General features: G+C 39.9%; 1 protein-coding gene across 2 annotated transcripts; it reads left to right on the top strand.

The window, feature by feature from the left end:
• The first annotated feature begins 548 nt into the window (after window positions 1-548).
• On the top strand, window positions 549-20184 carry rcan1b (regulator of calcineurin 1b). Of its 2 annotated transcripts, XM_084713432.1 has the most exons (5): window positions 549-908; window positions 1061-1208; window positions 15168-15341; window positions 16130-16289; window positions 17009-20184. In XM_084713432.1, exons 2-5 carry the CDS (start codon window positions 1086-1088, stop codon window positions 17191-17193), a joined length of 642 nt encoding a protein of 213 aa, XP_084569558.1. In that variant the 5' UTR covers window positions 549-908; window positions 1061-1085; the 3' UTR covers window positions 17194-20184. The 2 variants fall into 2 exon arrangements, with proteins under 2 accessions (XP_084569558.1, XP_084569559.1); XM_084713433.1 differs by lacking the exons at window positions 549-908; window positions 1061-1208 and adding an exon at window positions 11789-12229.
• Window positions 20185-20539: the final 355 nt, after the last annotated feature.

Genomic DNA, 20539 nt, shown 5'->3' with positions numbered 1-20539 from the left:
ATATACAGAGCAATAAGAAATGGAATAATTTACCCCTTAATATTCACCCAATAAATCATCCATGGAAAAGAATATGCCGAGGCATTTATTGGCATGCAGATGAAAGTCTGAATAGTAGGAGGTATAACTGTGCTAGTTTTCAGTATCCATGTTTTACTTCATGTAAGTTGTATAATTTTCATACTTTTTAAGGCTTTTAGTAATATTTAATATATTGATTCCTGGTGTTTTACCTGCATTAATGTCCTTTGTTGACTGGCGTTAATGTATTGCTGATTTAATTTTATTAAATTTATTTCATCATATGAAATGTTAAATATTGTATTCAAGATATTCATTCAAGATTTTGGAATAATGTCCCTAAATCACATAACTATTTGTAATATTTATTTAAATAAATTAAATTAAATTAAATTAAATTAATACACATAAAAGTTTTGTTTGTGTGTTCCAAAAGAGTGGAAACATGAAAACAATTAAAAAATAAAAATAAATGTTTAAAAAATTACTGCAAAACCGGAAACGCATAACGGCTGCTCAATTGACGTCATCTCCTTTATCCTCTGCGCCATGCTAACAAATTTATCCGAGAGGTTCATTTACAGTAAATATTACAGAATATTGTGCTGCTTTAGTTCATGACAATATCCGCTGCCAAACGACCTCATTCACCCATAGTTAAGGGAGAGAATACATTAACAAAATATCGCGTGTTTCGCTTGTTTAAAGGTGTCATTTCGGATTCCTAGTTAGCATAACTTGCTAGCCAGCTTAGTGCAGCTTGTAAGCTAATACACTCCAGAGCTGCTTTCACGTTAAGTTACCTCTGTTGGCTGTTTGCAGGAAATCATCGCAGATAGAGCTGTTTAACACCACTGTAACATGAAATAACGTCTACAGCTGTATTGGTATGTATTATAATACATGTATGATAATATATCCTTGTTATGTTATGCACTAACAGCTACCATGATATGGACAGTGGGCGTTAGCCAAGCCTTATTATTCATTTGTATGTATTTGTTTTGCTGTAATAGTTTCGTTCCTGTGTTTCTGGCAGACAGATTAGATAATAATAAGTCGTGATGCAGCAGACAGAGAACGGCGGTGAAGAGGAGGCGACTGTAGATGTCCAGTTTACCGATCTACCCAACGCCCTGATAGCCTGCAAAGTACCGGAGGATTTGTTCAATGAAGGCAGTCTGAAGGTAAGAACACAATGCTGTGCATCAGTACTCATATCTCCCTTTTGGGGTGTTGCTTTTGGATTAGTAAAATATCAACAGTAATGGCCTGTGAACTGTGGCTTTAAGAAAATGAACAAGGAAACGCAGGATCAGCTGATGTTTGAATGGAGCTTGGTGCTTTTCTGTGCAGCAGGGTGATTAGAAGTCCTTAAGATGTCTTAAATTCACATTTACTATTAACATGCCTTAAAATGCACAAATAATCTTAAATAGATTATCTTAAATTCTGTTTTGGAGGGTGTTGTGCTTAATACTTAATGGTGGTCTAAATGGTATAAAACGCACTCCAAGCACAAGAGTTTAATTTGAATGTTATCCTGTTACAGTCTTTTAGGTTTTTGCCGATAAACAGATTTGGACAATTGTTCTTTAACTCAACCATCTATTGTCATTTTGCCTTACTGTGAATACTTTGGAATTGACAAGATGAATTTACTCAGAAGACTACGCCTATATGATGTTTAGTTTTACTCCAGAGTTGATCTAAAATTTAATTAAATTATGGCATGAAAACTTGCTAATATATGAAGACACCCTGTGCAGGCTCGCATGTCTACATCTGTATTTTAATAGATTTAGAGCAGCAGATGGAGTTACTAGTTAAAGATTACTGTGGTTATTATGACTGTGTTGACAGTAAAAAATACTCACTTCCTGGTTCTTTAGTCATTCTGAGTTACTTAATAACAAACTTGGGACAGTTTAATTTTATCCAAGTGGATGAGGCACCAGCATGACATCAGTCACAGAGATGCATCATTGAGTTTCCAATAATATTCAGTTGGCATTAGTCTTGTATAACACTTGTGCTGAACCATAGATTTAGAAACAGTCTACAGATAAGTAGCGTAGGTGCTAAGTGCACATAACATGTGGATCTATTTCAGGGTGTTTCTTGTGTACCTGTGACTGTTGACCTTCAGAATGTGTTGCTTTATGTTAAGTGAAGTAGAAAAGATATCTTTGTGATTATAAAAGACATGACGTGATTTATGCTGAAGAAAGACAAGCTTTGGTAGAAAAATGTATTCTTCTCTCACACATTAGTGTCAGTAAGAGCTCACAATCACTGCAGTTCACAGAGACGAGTCTCTGAATGGAATATACTGTAAGTGCAAGTTATGACTCATTGGAAAGTGACAATGGAGCCCAGCAACACAGCGGGATCAAATCTTTCTAGACATTGTCTACGTTGCCCTTGTGGATGAGTGCAGTCAGTTCTATGACTGCAGCAGTGTTTACAGAAATCACTAGACATTTGACTTCAAGTGGTTTTACAGATTTTTCAAGTTAAATCATGAAAATTTGTCAGCAGTAGCAGATGTCTTCTTATTAGTTGTGTAGTTATGATTTCCGATGCTCTGTCACTAGTTGGAGTTTGGTGACAAACCTTTTAACTTTTATAGTGTTTGTATACCAGTTATGAATGCTAAACTCGAGGGCAGGGGGCTTAAAGCAAAATGGCGCTGGAAACATTGCACCTCGAGGTTAGACAAGTTTGGAGTACGATTAGGAGAGATGTTAAAAATTTTACAGCCAGCCACCGTCAGTTCAACAACTGTCATTTGCCCATATATTCACACATCTGTGTTTCTCCCGCTTCTGGCTTAAGAGGCTATTTTCCTCTCACTTATATTTTATACATATATATATAACCCCAAATAAAGGGGTTACAAGCTACAAGTTTTGAACTGACGTGTGGACTGAACTCATATCTTTAGTGCACTATTGCTTTAAGTTAATACTGGACTTACTAGATATTTGCGTGAATGTGACATTGCACCATGATTTCTAAGATGTTAAATTTACTGGATAAACCAAAAACAGACATTCATATCCAGGGATGCACCAGTCGATTGGCTCCTGATAGGAATTGGCTGTTTTTCAGGTCATTCAGTGTTAGATATCCAATTCTGGGCTAGTCAAATTTTTATGCATGCTCCACATGTCATGTGCACAGCGACATAGACAGTAACGTCACATTCATATTCAACATCACTTGTCACAGCCACACAGAAATGCCAGCATGTCAAAGGTGTTAACAGCAGCAATTGGCTCCAAGAGAAGAGGAACAAGTTTACAAGGAGATGGAGAAGCTGAGTAGCTGATGGTCAAATGACGGTAAACTTTCTAGCTCTTCAGGGTAATTTTAGTTCGCAGCATTTGTTTAACTTCTGCTTTTGTTTTTTCTCACTGCAAAGGATTAACACAGCAAAATTTGCACCACGTCAGCCTTTTTGTTTACATATCTCTTCCCAAAAAAATCACACAAGATCACGCTAATAAGGCCTGGCATTCACCTAGAACGCTGAGTGTTTTAATATGAACATACATCTTAATTTTCCATTAAAGAAAAGTTGCAGTCAGTTGGGTTTTATGAGAAGTCATACTTGATGACACATCAAGGGTGTTACATAGGGACATTGGTGACTTTAACAATGACTAAAGCTGTGTTGTAAGTGAGTGTGAGAGAGTTCAGGTGTATCAACAGTACAGAACAACAGTCAGACAGTGGAAAAACCGACTCAGTGGAAAGCAGCCTGGAACTCAATAGGGAGCTCATCATGCTCTTTAAATCATTAGGAAAATATCTGTTTGAGGGAAAAGTGTTTTATATGGGGAAAAGACACCACGTATTTCTTCAGGACAGTTTGAATTCCATTGCATTGCCAAAGAAACCATAATGTTCTTGGTGAAACTGTGAAGGGGTCCTGTGGGGACTGACAGCCCATGTACAGCTAATTGCTGATAAACACACGGGTGATTTAGCAGCCACATGTACACACAGGGGCAATGTGAGATGAGCCAGTGTTTGGTGGCGTGCTATAAGTGCTGACGTTGATGGAAAAGGAAAAACAACAGAGGAGAGGGGCAAAGGGCATCTGGTGAAAAAAATGACTTGTGTTGTTTTCTTTTCCTTCTTCCCTTTCTTCCATTATCCGGCTGGTTTTCCACTGGGCATCTGCAAGGATTTGAGGTCAGCTGATGTATCGTATGGCAGAATATTCCGCTTTGGGTGTGTGAATGTGTCATGAATTCATGAGAACATTCAGTTGTTCTGTTAAGGAATGAGTGTGCAGTGGAAGAGTGGCTTCAGTGGTGAGAAGGAAGGAAGAACTTACATTAAATTACAGTACTTGCTCCCATTGGACTTATTTTGTTATTTCTGAAATTTACTTATTATTTAACACACTTTTATTTCATTATGACGTACATGAAACATGTGACTCAAACATCCATTGAAGCGTTCAGTCCCCTAAAATGGCAACAGATGAAAACATCAGATCTATTTGGAGCGATGAGTAGACTTTAACCTTCCTCAAATTAATACATAATTCAGTCATGTTGTCCTCATATACTAATATTAGTGCCAAAATGTAGTCGAACTTTTCTTACACCATGTTTGCCATTTTTATCAGAACAGTAAACTGTCTGATGCAACTTTGTTGGACATAAAACACACTAAAACAACTTAAATAAAAACAGTTTCATTGTTAAAAATTTAGGATAAGAATAATTAGCAGATTAATCGATAATGGGCAATGTACAGTAAAACATGAAACTGAAAACAAATAGCTAGTGATTGTCCCCTAATGAAGAGCACAATGTTTGTGATCTTGAGGCAGCGTGTTCCTCCTTGTCAGTCACATAAAGTGATACCACAAACTACAATCATACAGTTAACTAACAAGTGTTAGCATAGCAATCTAAAGCCACAGTGGCAGGTGGCGTTGGAGGTGCTGTCATGGTTGTTTGACCAGTTGAAGGCCGCTCCTTTATGATTAAACAAAATCAAACTGCTAACAAAGGCAGGAGCACTGTGCTGTGTTCACCATGCCCTGTAAGAACAATGATAATGACTGTAACAGAAACTGTTGATGGTGTCATTACCGTAATATTATCTTATTATGAAACTGGTATACAGATAAATCCGTATTCATATGCTGTATTTGCTCACTAATGATTTATCTTGTTTTGTATTGTTTAACTGTAAATTCTCTATCAATGATTGAAGCATGTGGGAGTGGAGGACTGAGGATTTATTCTCTGGAGGTAACAGGACAGTTTTTCAATCAGGTCACTTTACAGGAATGCAGCAGAGTATATTTTCCAATGTGTTGTGCAAGTTAAACTGTTCTCAACCCAACTGGAGCAGAAAGCAGACTAAAAACAGCATTAATAAACCAGCATGGAAGAACAGATTTAGGTCAGGGAAAACTCTGATGTAGGTCTGGAAAGTCTCATGGACTTTTCCAGCAGGACACACCCAGTGGCAACTATGGATGAGATCACAAAGATTGTGCAAAAGTACACAAATAATCAGGATTGTAGATGTGTGATCAGAGTTTCCAGTGATTAGCATCACTTGTCTTACAGGTTAGACATGGATGGATAGATGCATTCATCTTAACTGACAAACAAGTTTTAGGCCAAGTGGAAAATCTGAGCAGTTTTGTTTTGTTGGAAATGCACTGAGTCAGAGTTAGTGTAATTCGATGGAAGAGATTTATTGTTGTTGTTCTGAAACTGTCCCCAAGTTCAGGGAGAGACGGATAGAGCTGGAAAAGGGACAGATGTGTCATCGTGCTCCAGGCCATCTTTTCCTGGTCTGATGTGGAATTTTGTCAAAGCCACAGGGAAACAGCCTGTCAGTGGAGTCTGGCTTCCGTAACTTGACGCCTCTCTGGCTGAAAGTGGATTTTGTGGTGGGAAAGATGTGGGGGTTTAAAAATGAGGATTTGTCACTGGAATTTTTACACTGAAGGAGCTGGAATCCACCTAAAAGAACAGTCTGTCTCTCTGAGGTCAAAGAAGCGGATAGATTGAAACAGAGTACTGAGGGGGTTATGTGTTTGTCCATAGTTTAGACATGATACGTTTTTTAAAAAACTTACATGATGATTAGAACACAGTCTGCAGATTATGCATGGAAACTGTTGTATCTTTAGGTAGCTATTCAGACACTAATATTTAAAAGCATTTGTCCACTTTTCTCCTGAATTGTAATGTGGTGTTTCCAATGAAAAACAAGCTAGACCTCTTGGTTAGTTGAAAAAGACATTTTATATTGTGTTGTGTTACGTTGTAATGGTTTGTAACTAATATTTTTCCAAAAGAAATTAGCTTTGCAGTGTATTTGTTAGGAAACTTAGTTCAGCATCATGTTAAATATAAAAAATACCTAACAGAATAGCTGTATTTATTTTTTATGGACAGTTTTTATCCAGAACCAGTTTCTTCACTCTTGTTCTTGTCAAATGCAAGAAGTGAGGTGAAGCTGCTTCTTCCCACTGACTTGTATGAGAAGTGGCGAGTCCCTCGCGAGGAGCATGATGGGATCACAGAGCAGAGGCCATAGTTAGTCTTTGCACTCAACTGTTGACCTGGTGAGGGTTAATGGCCACGTGTCTCCTTCAATAAAGAGATTGCCAGCAGCTTTTCTTCACCTGCCACAGAAGAGGTCCACCTGCAAACAGTGCAACACACGACCAGGCTGTGTGCACTGCTAGCAGGTGTGCAGCCCAGGTCTTCTTGTGGAAAGCTTATCACAGCTTATCACAGACTGATCAGTGTAGACCTAATCATCAGCTAATAATTAGAAGGAAATTGAAACAGAAATATTAGAAACAACAGCAGTAGTAAAAAAAAAAACACTCACTAGGTTTCTCAGGAGCTCCCAAGATAGCAATAACACAATGCAAAAGGCTGTTTGGTGAGGCCGTGTTGCTGGAGCAGGAAATTACAAATTCCACAAATGTTTTTAATTCTCATGAGACAACAACAACACTGCAGGGCGATTCGTAATACTATGACACATGATTTTACTACTGTTAAAAATTACTACAGTAACAATCATTTTATTTTAAGGTGTGTCCATTGTCAGGTAAACAGTAGAAGTACACCTGTCACTGTACAGGAATGTGTGCTTTCATGTATTAGATTGTAGGGCTGTGAATTGGCAAGAATCTGGCAATACAATACGTATTCATTTATAATTCATCATATTGTGATATACTGTGATGGTTATATATATGTCTTACACCCCTTTAAGATCGGTTAGTACAGTGTAGATGCTGCTGGATGATGCTGCAAAAGTCGAGTTAGGTTCACCTTTTTTGCTGCAAAATCTTGCAGTCTTGTTTTTCTGTTGCCCCCTCGTTCATTGAAGTGAAATAATTTAATGTTATCAATGAAGACGTGACCTTTAGATGTGGAGAGTAATGCCACACTGTAGATCAGTTCCTGAGCAGCTACCACAGAATGAATGAAACAGCATTAAAAATGCTCACCCGCTGCCATGGCTGTTGACTCAGCTGACAGCAAAGTCCAGTAAAGCGTCACCGAAGCACAGATTAAAAGACGGATGAAGATCAGTTACAAACTAGACATCCAGAGACATGAACTTTTAAAAGAATTTTAAAACAGAAAGTAAGTAAAAGAGCATTAAAACCCAAGCGATCAAGCAACAGCCAGCCTCACACCATCTGGGTCTTGGTGTGAGGAATAAGGGAGTGTTAAACCTGAAAAAGGGCCAGCAGCTTTTCCAAGTGTCTCCATTTAAAGTGTCGTAAAACACTGCGGTTGTGTTGACAGTAGGCTTAAACGCAGAGAAACATTTGCATTTTAAAACAAAAATGTTGTTGTTGCCTTAGACAGGGCCATGCTAGCCGCTTCCATGTTTCCACCCTTTATTCTGAGCTTAGCTAATTAGTTCCTTGTGGTAGCTACAGATTTACAAGACTTAAGAGTTTTATTAATCTTCTCATCTAACTAAGAAAGTGATCAAGCAAAATGTTGAACTATTCCTTAGAGAGTTGTTATTCTCAGGTATCTATATTGGTATTGGCATCAGAAAGGCAGTATGGGTCAAGCTCTAGCTTCTACACCACCAGTGTGCACCAGTATTAGCTTTCAAATATCACTTGTTTGTTGGACCATATAACTTTCACCTCGGCACTGGAAAGAAAAACATGATGCAATAAAAATGTAGCAGCTGGCCGGTAACACAGCGCTGTGTCCAGTAAGTGTTACACAATCAGGATTTGTTGGCGTGTGCACAGTGCATGTGCACACCTGTCTGTCTGTCAGTGCGTTGCCTGCCTATCTGTCCAGTGAGGGAATGGAAAAAATGGGAAGATGAAACAAAAACATAGGGATGGAAAAAATGCGGGGCTGAGCGCGCACACTCTTTCTCACACACACACACACACACTCGCATAGCGGCCACAGCAGGGTGAGGTTGAGGTCTGGAGATGATTAGCACCTACACACACATGCTCACACGGTAATGTTTAACATCAACAAACAACACTTACATGAGAGCATCAGCTTCACTGTCGGGAGGCTCACTGACATTACACCACTTTATTTTCCACACACGCATTTTCCATCCAACACACATGCACACACAGGACAGTGCAATTAGTCATTTCACTGTGCATTAACACCTGCACTCAGTGAGGACAGGAAACATGTACAGTATTTTGCTATGTAGCTCTAATAGTTTACGACAGGCACGTTCCAACTAGACCACCGGGCAGATGTCACTGCATGTTTATGAGATTGTGTTACCTGTCATCTCACAGCCACAAGGTCCTGGGGTCAAACCCTGCTCAGGCTCTTTGAGTTTCCATGTTGTGTCCATGCTTGCATGGGTGTCCTCCAGTTGCTCCAGTTTTAACAACTGGATTTGTACAATGTAGACAAATACATTAATTAGATATATTTGGCAATTTGGTAATGTATCTGTTTATGACTAGGTAAGATTAATAATAAGTAAACTTTGTTTTTTCAATGCTTATACACCTAGGTTTCATGTAAGCCTACAACTAACAGATTAAGTTGCTTGTAAACAGTAATTTTCTTCATAATAAAACTACAGTAAGATATCCTTTAGTAGTAGGGATGAATGATAATTTGTTTCACGACAAACCGTGATAAAATTCCTGCCAGTAAGTATCACATTAAGGCTGTGTTTGATTGCCGCGCTTTTAAAAATACAGTACAATTTCAATTCATTGAGAAGTTGTCAGTATAAAACTTGGTGAAATTATTTCAGTGTGTGTTTCGGTACTTTTTGAACATTTTCAGCACAGCATTTCATAAATAAAATAAGCGTATTACATAGGGCCAATTTTAGATCAGTGAAGAGCCCTTTCAAATCCGACCATTTTCTCCATCATCTCATCAAGGAGAATCCAACCTGGTAGCAGGCATGAGGAGACTGTTTTATAACCAGTAGTATTAAAACCATTCAGTTCCACTTACTGGAAAATTTCCAAAACTTTTCAGCCGCACCGTGTGGCCCTCAGCGATAGATGGCGTTTGCTCAGTGTTATCACATGACTTATGTGTGGATCTTTAGCTATGTGATAACAGGTGGTTTTGTATGAGGGAAGATGGTACACTCTGTCTCGGCTCATGGAAAACATTGCCACTGTAAAACCGTCCGCTCTGCAGTGTCTGTCAACCACTGTCAGACTGCTATGACTCACTGGGGCATTTAAATAGAACAGAGGCATCATCATTAATGTCATTAGTAACACCTGAGAAGAAAAGAGGGAAAGGGAATTTGAAAGGAAAAAAAGCTGCTTGATTTTTGTACCGACTCGGGCTGCTGCTGATTATTTTCATTATCGATTAATCTGACAGTTATCAAAATAGATGGAAGTTAATTTGCTTTTGATCAGTTAATCAGTTAATTCACTAATCTAACAATTATTCCTTGTTGATTAATCTGTCAGATTAGTTGTTTGAGCTATAAAATTCCAGAACATGATGAAAAATGTCACTGTTTCTTAAAGCTCAGGATGACGTCCTCGAATGTCTTGTTTTGTCCACAACCCAGAGATATTCAGTTTTCATAAAGGAGTAAAAAAAACTTGAAAATATTCACATTTGTGAGGCTGAAATCTCGACATTTTTGTCTTAAAAAAAGGCGATTAATTGATTACCAAAATAGCTGAGGATTAATTTAATAGTTAACTAATTGAATAATTGTTGCAGCTCTAAGCTCTCGTACGTACACCAACATGAGGTAAAACCGTGGTCAGCAAAACACGGGGGTTAAGTGATTTTTTGTTATTTCTGTTGCTCAGCAAATTGTTGTTTTGGAGTGCAGAACCGCATGATATCTTACATTATAGCAGGCGGACAATTTACAAATGATGTCAAGTCAAGTTTAATGTGTACTTGCCTCTGTGTCACTTTTTACTGCAGAATTGATGTTCCACTGAAAGCAAGCGTAAAAGCATTTTGTGGCGATTAGTTCAACTGGTGGAATAATGGGCTGCTGGGCATGTCATTGTCTAAAAATAAAAGCTGCAGTTTAGCCCCTCTAGATTATAAATGTGGGATTTTATAGACGGTTAAACGCAACAAAACACGACTGTGCTTTTGTCTCAACTGTGTCCACCTCTTCCTTCCAACCACGAAGTGTTTAAGTGCTCTCACGCAGGTGCAAATGTCGGTGAATTTGCTGCGCAGTCTGGTCCTGTTTTTCCAACTGCTGGCTGCACACACACTCGCACACTTCCCCTCCACTTCAAGCTCTCTGCTATTTATACCTCATAAAAGCATGTTATCAAACTGCATACTTTCCATGAGCACCACCTCTCTCCCACCTCTTGCTTTTTATCCCTTCATCCCTCCATCCTACATTCTTCCCACCAGTCATGTCTCTCCTTCTCTTTCCACTAGTTTTTTTTTTCTATTCCTGCCTCCTCTCTCTGCTCTTTGTCTGTCAGCTGTCCTCTCTCTGTCTTCCTTTGTCCGTCTGTCTCGGCTTCATCCATATTTACTAAGACTGACATGTGTTTTCCACGTCTTGATCCGTGCACTAGGGAGTCAGGTGATCCGCCTTTGGTTGTGTGTGTGAAATCAAGAAGTGAAAGGCTCTTTGTGAGACATTTTCCATCTAACAAAGGATTTTTGTCTTGAGTTTAAATGCAACAGAAAGTAGATTAATGCGTCAGTTTGCTCAGCGGTTATGTCATTATTTTCCAGTGTCTCTCTTTCTCTCTCTCTCTCTCTCTCTCTCTCTCTCTCTCTCTCTCCACTCACACACACACACACACATACTGCCCTTCTTTCTGTCTGATTAGTCAGCATTGCCTAGTATCTGTCAGTAGAGGGACAGGAAGAAAAAAATAAAAGAGGCTGCCCCGCCCTCTTCCACAGCCGATTGGCTTGCAGTGAATGAACGAATGAATGAGACCAGCATGAGGAGAGGGAGGGGATTGTGGGTAATGCGTCATCGGCTGGCAGGGTCTCATTTAAGCGGCTGTGGAGCAGAAGAAGAGGGAGAGAGAGGAGAGAGTGAGCTTAAAAGAGGCTGAATGACATTTTCAGCTCCCCACACCCAAATCTCTGGAAAATTCCTTCAGTTTGCAATCTGCTGCAGAGCTGGATCGCTGAGACCTCCTGAAGGAAGAAGGAAAACACTGAATATTACCTGGACACGGGGCTAAAGACAGAGGAAGAAGAGGAGAAAGCCAAGCATTAAATACTGGATTGTGTCTGTCAGTTGCAGTTGACAGATAACCTTGGAATGTGGGTTAGGAGGTTATGTGCTAACTGAGCGGACTTGAATGCAGTGTAGTGTTCATCTTCAGTGTGAAGACAAAGGAAGAGAAACCACCGCTTTACCACAACGGAAAAGATCCACGTGGTCTGGACAAAACTGACCTGATTCCTGTTGAGGAGCATCTATCACTTCCCTCTCGTCTGTCACCCTGGGGAAGGCAACGCTCCTCCGATCCCCCCGATTTCCCCCTTCCTCTCCATCATCATCACCGCCATCATCCCTGCCACCGCTGAAGACCGTTTCAGCGTCCCGTTGCGCCCTGACTTCAGGTATCAGGTGGAAAAGGCTTCGGCTCCCCGGATTGCCCATCATGCACATCAAGACAACCAAGTGTAACCGCTTCTGCCTGGTCGCGTCGGTGACCAACCAGGAAGTGTTCAGCCGTCCTGAGGCGCAGGTAAAAGAGAGCGGTCTGCTTTTAGTACTCCTTTTACAAACCAGGTTCCCTTCAAGAAGGGATTTTGTTATCTCAGTGGGACTCATCTGGTTGAATAAAACTTTAAAGGGCAGTTCATATTATTTAAGGTGAGGTTGTATGAGATATCGATAGTGTTTTACCTACAGCGGATTGCAGTCGACACGCCCCCAGGTTGTAGAGTCAAAGAGCTGTACCAGCACGGAAGCTGAGCAAAGTACTGCTGTGGACAGGGTCAGCAACAAAATGTATTTTTGCCTCTTAAAAAGGGCCAACCTAAAATAATCAATATCAGTTTAAGTGTATGCAATATTTAGAATATTTTCACAGTTTTAACTTGCCATCAGACATCCTTTTCCAGTGGGAAACTACTGATACATAAGCCAAATATTGCGCTCTCTGGCTCACCTTTCTGCGAAATGTGCCATTTTGAAACCAAAATAGGTTACCAACTCGATTTGTGCAGATCCGATGAGAATGAGCTATGGATGTGCGTATGTCTACAACTATCAACAAAAGGCAGCAAGTGCCTACAGCTAACCAACTGTTAGACATTGTACAGTACAAGTCTAGATAAACAGTCTCTGACACGCTGTGTGGAAAGAGTGAAAATGAAATTGCAACAGGTAACCTTAAGTAAGAGATCAAATTATGACAAAACAAGAATTCTTGGCATGCCAGGTAACATTGTTAACTAATTCCTCATTTATGGAGGACAGTGGCATTAACCTGGATGTAATGTAGCAAGTCACAATCTCTCACTTTTTGCAGCAGATTATAAATATTTAGTGCATGTTTGAGCTAGCTCTTATCAAAAGCAATCAGGACAAAACTGATTTTTAAGTGTTATTGACTTTGGTATTTTAAAAGATCTCTGTGCAGTCTTTGAGACTGTAAATTAACAGCAAGAAACCTGGACTGTAAACTGGAGGCATGGAGTGTGAAAGATATGCTTGTTTAACAGGCAGGAAGGGTTTAACTAAAATAGTTTAAAGGGACATCTTCAAATATCTTGTCCAACTAAAAGTCCAAAACCCAAAGATATTAGATTTACAGCACAGCACAAATTCTGACATTTGAGAAGCTGGAACTCGAGAATGTTTGACATTTTTTATAATATAGATTAATGATTCGTTTCAGCTTTAGAATGAAGAAAACTACTCAAATTACATTTGGGCCATCACGTGGCCAATACTACAAGTCTCCATTCAAACATTTGATAGTAAATTTTGAGTAATGTGAATAACAGGATGACCATACAGACTTGTCATCCCTGTCCTCTTGCCAAGCTGTATTTGACGTAATGAAGACAGTCCAGACACGAGGCAGGTAGACTGAAAACTACAGTCTCTACAGACATTCATATGTATTCTGCTCTGCGTCTTAAATCTCTTCATGTCGATGTATTTTTGATTTTCCTCCGAGGTCCTGCTGAGCCGTTTCAAAGATTCTGGGAAGGGAAACTGTTGATATAGACAAGCAGAATTATCTGAATCTCACAAAGAGAACAGAGTTACATGAGGTTCGGTTTAAGTGTCTCGCGTGTGGTGGGTTTTTGTGTGATAATGAGCAGCTCAGTGGCCTCCTGAGGCCAAGGCTGTGTACTCCTTCCTCCTTTGACTTCATCATGACTCACTGCACAAGTCCACGGCCAGTGATTTGTCTTGTGCTGCAGTGCAGTCCAGTGGGTACAACACGCTGACTGTTCACTGCAGGAAGCAGGGATGACTCGTGAAATGCTATTTTTATCCAGATATTGTAAACGGGATGACTGCAACAGTTTGTTTCATTTGACGTGATCTGCTAGACAAAAGGCATATTACTGGATGGATTTGTTGGGACTGCAGAAGCAATCCACTCAAGGTTGTTTGATGTTACAGAGTCATACTTGTTTCATCTGAAGTGATCCAAAGTGTTATTTTGGCCTGCCACTAATTAAAAGTGACAGTTAGTAGTGGCCAGTTTTATAATAGCAGGCAGCACAGTACTTGTTAAAGGCAAAATTTGTTTAAAAATATCATTTTGAATTAGATAATATGCTGCAATCTTGCCTGCACATCATTCTACATTCACACACTGATTCTGAATGTGATTTTTCCCAGAATGTTCCTTCAGCTACAGTGTGTTTTGTGAAATAATGTGACAAGGCACGAGAGTTTGTAACAAAGGCTGTTTGTGCCACAGCAGCTTAAGTGAAGAGAAACCAACACTTAACTCAGGCAGGGAGTCATTTCAGTGGCTGGGCCGTGCAGACATGATCATTATGTGGAGAACCCTACACTCCAGCGCTGTTATGGTCGTCTGCTGGGGTCTGCAGTAGCTCATCACTCTTTCTTGTTGTGTACACACTGACTTAGAAGACTGAGTGGCCTGCTTTGGAGAGACGGTTTCTACAAGGTTAACTATTTCATCAAACACTTTAATGTGTGTGTTTGAATACCTGCTGCTCCAAGATGTGGGCGCAATAAAGCAGCAGCCATAATTTCCGATAAGCTTAATAGACTTCTGTCAGACAGGACTGTTTGTGCGTGTGTCGTCTTGGAAATGATAGCCAAGGTCAGCCGTCTTATTTCATTTTTCTCTATTAATTAGTGTCTGTGACAATAATTGGACATCTAAAATTGAGGCCATAGTCGCTCACACACACAGACACTCACATAGGCTGCAGGCTCTCTTGAGCTCAGAGGAGGGACAGATATAGTGTCTGGTAATAGGGGCTATTTTTATAAATTTTATTCATAGCGACTTCAAGTCTCATAACTGTATTCATGGCTGCCTCTGGCCCACAGTGTTTAGTATTTATAGATAAGAGGAGCCGAAGGGAACAAACTGAGTGGAAGTGGAGGAGGTGGTGCAGAAGCTGGTCTAATTCTTCTGATTTCAATCATCATTTCAGTCTCCTCTCCCTGTGTCTTTCCAGTCCAGTTTCGAAGGCTTGTTCCGCTCGTTCGACCCGGAGGTGCAGTTCCAGTACTTCAAGTCATTCCGGCGAGTCAGGATCAGTTTCACTGATGCTCTGGCTGCGGCCGAGGCCAGACTCCGACTCCACAAGACCGACTTCAACGGCAAAGAGATGAGGCTCTACTTTGCCCAGGTAATGTCTTTGAAGTTCACCTTTTTCCACCTGCTGCATTGATCTAAAAAGGCCACCTGAGTCCACTCAGACACTTTAATCTCGCTTGTGCCTTTGCTATAAACAAGCTGACTGTCTTTGCAGTTTTCACAATATCTGTACATTCGCCTCTGGCTGCCATTTCATATGGAGCCCCGAAGTGTTCAATATTAGATTAATAATTTAATTATGAAATAAATAATTACATGAGATATGTACATTTCACCAAACCATTTTTATTTTCCAAAGGTATTTTTTTTCCATCATGTCACTTTTTATGACAGTGGTGTCACTGACCCCCTCATCTTTCAGCAATCATAAACCACCAGCTTCATTTAACATAATAATTTAATAACTCCTACCAAATAGAGCCTGACTCGTACTGGATACAAACACAAAGACAACGTAACAGCTTGAAATAAGAAAAATGATCCAATGTGAATAAATTCTGCCTTTAAAATAAATTGAGTTAAAATCTGCTTTATCTTAACGTTAAAAAAAAGTTTAAAATGTCTACAGATAAAAAGAAATCATATAACTTCTGAGCCACCTACATTCAAAGTGGTTGAGTCTATTTTTAATCAAACTCCTTTTTCTCCTGAACTCATTTAATTTCAAACCTTCATTTAAACTCAAAGAATCATTGAGGTTGCCCTCATTTACAACCATATTGAGTTTCAGATAAATTAAAAATAAATAGGGCAAAACACAGACAAGAATAAAGAATAATCACGTGTCACCAAGACTCACACCTGTCCTTGTGTCTGCAGTCTGTCCACATAGGGAGTCCTCGGCTGGAGCCCCCCAAACCAGAGAAGCAGTTCCTGATCTCGCCTCCTGCCTCCCCTCCGGTTGGCTGGGAACAGTCTCAGGACGCCACACCAGTCATCAACTACGACCTGCTGTGTGCCATCTCAAAGCTAGGACCAGGTATATATTACTTCATCTTAAAAGATGCATTACATGTTTGTATGAATTTTGTAAAGCGCACGACCTGCAATTCATGCAGCTGTTAATTGCAAAGACAATGATAAAAGAATTGCTCCACTTCTGTACAGCTTTATCTCCATTTTTAGAATGATAAGGGGTATTGATCAAAAATTAGTGCACAAGTCATCAGTTCTCACTCTCTGTCCAGACCGTCCAGGATGTCTGCACAACGATACAGTAACAGCAAAACTACAACCTCGCCTAACATAGCCGCATTTAGACCGTTCCCACTGGCATGAAAGTATTAGTAGTTTGGTTGTTGTGAATCATAACACTACATGCAAAATTGTGTTTGTGTTTTTTACAAGACGTGGGGGAGCTGCATGTCTGAACATGACATTGTTGAGTAGTGAAAGCAAGACTTTGCGTGTAAGCAAACAACTTAGTGAAGGCTATTTGCTAAGAGCTTTGTTTAAAGGAACTAAAAATACCTCTTTGCGTAGTTAAAGTGTGATTCTTCTGCAGTCATTCCTCAGTGTTGTATAATAAAAACTTCAATTATGTCTGCCCACTGAATCAGCCAATAATGGGTCTCCAAGGTGATGCGTCACAGCTGCATCACAGCCCGCATCACAAACTTGAAACTTGCTCACCATTACAATGGAAGACAGATACACAGCAGTACATAAACGCACCGCTCTTCTATGTCTGATTCCCAGGGGAGAAGTATGAGCTCCACACTGCCACACCCACCACCCCCAGCGTGGTCGTCCACGTCTGTGAGGACGAGCGTGGAGACAGCTCGGCCGCCGACGACAGTGACCAAGACGACAAGCCCCGCCCCCCACGGCCAAAGATCATCCAGACACGACGCCCCGACTACACGCCCGGAGTCGAGCAGTGAGCGATGACATGCAGTGGGCGCAGTGTGACGGCTGTAACATTTCATCTTGAAGTGATTGGTCAAGAGCTCAACACGCTCTCAGAGCTTTGAAGAAGGTTTGGGGACTTTGGGAATGCGCCTGAGGGTGCTGCGATGTCCTGTAGACGAGCATTTCATAAGACGGAGAGAGAAAACATACTGTTGAATGCTGCATTCATGTCCCGTGGGAAAAGACAGGACATATGAACTTTGTAGAGGAAAAATCTCCTCAGTTTAGCCATCAAATGATATGTACTGCTTGTAAATTTGAGGTTTGGGGGCGAAAATGAAGTTTTGAAGTGTAAGAAATAACATTTACTAATGTTTGATTGTAGTACTGGCAGGAGACTTTGCTGGATATTTTTGTTTTGTGTTGATATTTTGCAAAAAAAAAACTGAAATGTACCATGAGTAAGCTTGTGTGTTTTATGAGATTACGCCGGTCAGGTGCAAATTAAGTCCTGTACAAGACCATCAAAGTAAAGTGGATGCTGATTGTTCCCACATGACATGAATGCAGCATCGTTCTGACAGGTCATGCTTGCGTTTTCCTCATGTAGAGTTACTGAGGGACTGACAAGGGAAAACGACTTCTGAATTGATTTATTTTGAACATTTCCGACTGTTGATTTTTTTTTTGCAAGGGTGCTACATGTGTGTACGTCAGTCAGCTGTAGAGTTCACACACCGCTGGCATGTGTGCTGCTTCACATCTCCTTCTGTTCATGTTCACTGCTGTTTGATGTCACAGCTTCACCTTTGCAGCTGTTCTGTGGTGGACGTGTAGTCAAGTCAAAGCTCACATTTCACAGGCCAGCCCCTGGTGTGTTCACTGCTTACATTCAGACGTTTCTAAACAAGAATTTTGCACCCACAGTGTTGTTCCTGTAATGACTTCTAACAGTGTTATCTGGGGATTATTTCACTTTTGGTACTGTCTGTCTGTCTGTGATTTGGTTGTTGTGTAGAAAAGAACTGTTGCTGTTTGCAGCTTTTTATTTTTGAATGTAAAAAAACACATCCAGCCCTCGTTAATCTGAGGGCTTCACCTACACCAACCACGGTATGTTGTCAGTAAAAAAAAACAAAAAAACAAAACAGGGCTAAAAAGTATTCTGAAAGGAAGGAAAATACACCTGAAGCACTGTTATTCAACCTATGACTCAGGGCCCCATGAGCTTGCTGGCCTCTTCTGGTGGGTCCCCATTCAATAATAGTGCTTGTATGTTCTAAAGGAGATTAGTGTGTTGCCTGTAGTTAATGTCTTGTCGTATTTATACAGGCTGTTAGCTTGTATAACACTTGTATAGAGGGAAATATGCACCCGAAGTATGTATGAGGGGCGTGTTAACTGGCTTCCCCATTAGCACTGGAGGTGTCAGCCTTTTTATTTGTGTTACATTACTCTTATATCATGATTTTATTATGCAAACGCTGAAAACAGGTTTCCCAGTCAGTGTATAATAGATATGTGTGTCTAATGCTAAATCTATTTGCCGCTGCAATCAGCTTTCCTGGCTTTTCTGCCAAATTCTCATCATCTGCTGCTATATTAATTTCAAGCTAAATTTGGAAAAAAAAACACAAAAAAGTTGCCCTTAAACAGAATCTTACACTGTATAGCTCAGTCTTAAAACAAGAGAAGCACAAGAACAAGAAAAAATAGTGTAAAGATTTAAGTCCAGACTCCCTAACATTTAGTTTAAAATTTTCTTTGACAAAAAAAGTTTCTGTTGCTTCTATGTCCCATGAGTCATGGGCTAGATTACCAACTGGGAGAGTGGGCAACTGCCTCAAGGCCCCAAAGGCTTCAGGTTCCCTGTGTGATAACTAAATTAATTGCAAAACTGTAATAATAATAATAATACTGTATGCACCACAAATCCCAAATTCACACTACAGGATTATAGTCCTGATTGAACAACGAGGAAAGTCACAAATCAGTGACGGCACACTGAAGTTTCACTATTACTAATCTAATGTTACTTCTTGTGATTTTTTTTTTGTGACAAAACAGTTTGGAGAGCACAGAGTCATCGCTGCTCCTCCTCACGTAGCGTGTAAACCACAACGACTTCATGATTCACGATTACAAGACGTCCTGTAGTGTGAACAGTACGGCGATCTGACGATGTTGAAAGTCATGTAGTGTGACCAAGGCATTAAGCACATTATAAACAGAAATAGACTGGGCTGTAAAGCTAGTTTAAAGCCTTTATTTGTTTGATTTTCATTGTGCTTACATGGCGCATTTTGCTAAATACTAAATTTGAGCTTAATACTTCGACAATGCATAGAGGGGAGGAGTAAACTGGAACTATTTATCTTCACTTGATCCCCATTCATGATATGAATGAGAACACATGCATGTGTATTAAATAGCTCTTTTCTTTCTCTGTGGTCAGTATTGTCTGTTGTCTTGGCTTGTAGAAGCTGCATTTTTATTTTTGAGGCTAGTGTTCACAACTTATAATGAATCCAGTGATGTCCGAGTACAAACTTGTATTTAAAAACCACTTTAAATGGGTTGAGATGAAATAAAAGCTGCAGCATCTTCAAACTGTTACACAAAATAACAGGTACATCCTGTAGCATGTAATCATGCTGGTTATTATTTGACAGTGGAAAAAAAAAAGCTGATTTATTATGTCTGGTTATTATCAGTTGTTCAGGCTTCTGTTTGAGTCATGACGCCTGAAGAAATGTTTGTTTTTCCTCTGTAGGATCTCATTCTAGCTCAATCATTCAAGGTGATGAGAGAAAGTTAGCTTGTGGAAGCAGCACTGTGAAGCACATGACGCACTGCCAGTAAGTCAGAAAGCTCATCTGTCCCACATTAGAGGATTGGACGTTGCATACGGCTCTGTCAGTTTAGCTACTTTTTTACTACTGCTATTTTGATTTCATTTATCTTGAAAAAAAAAAGTAATTAACATTACTGAGTTACCATTGAATAAAGATTTGACCATCTAAGTTCATGTGTCTCTTTCATTTATACAGTTAAACATTTAAAATCAATATTGTCAATCTGCACAGAGTGTTTATTTCCACTGGGTTTCTGCTTCAGGTATCATGGAGGTAGCTTAGAAAGAGAGCTGTTGAAAATACATCTTTTTCCCAGCAGCCATTACTAATATGAAATGGCAAAGGTCCCATCCCTTTGCAATGAGTTAACAGGCACAAGAGCAGCACTTTAACTCTGACTGATCTGAATGGAACTGAACCTTAATTAATATAATTGATAACACCTGTGTTTACTCTTTCTTGTCAAAATGGCTGTTGTGAAAAAGGTCCACTGCTCTCTGTCTGCTGATGAAGATCCCAACAT

Source organism: Lutjanus erythropterus, chromosome 24 (assembly GCF_056507025.1).
Source record: "Lutjanus erythropterus isolate fLutEry1 chromosome 24, fLutEry1.hap2, whole genome shotgun sequence".
Lineage (NCBI taxonomy): Eukaryota > Metazoa > Chordata > Actinopteri > Lutjaniformes > Lutjanidae > Lutjanus > Lutjanus erythropterus.
The sequence above is the reverse complement of the archived record's forward strand: the minus strand, read 5'-3'. Positions and strand labels throughout refer to the sequence as shown.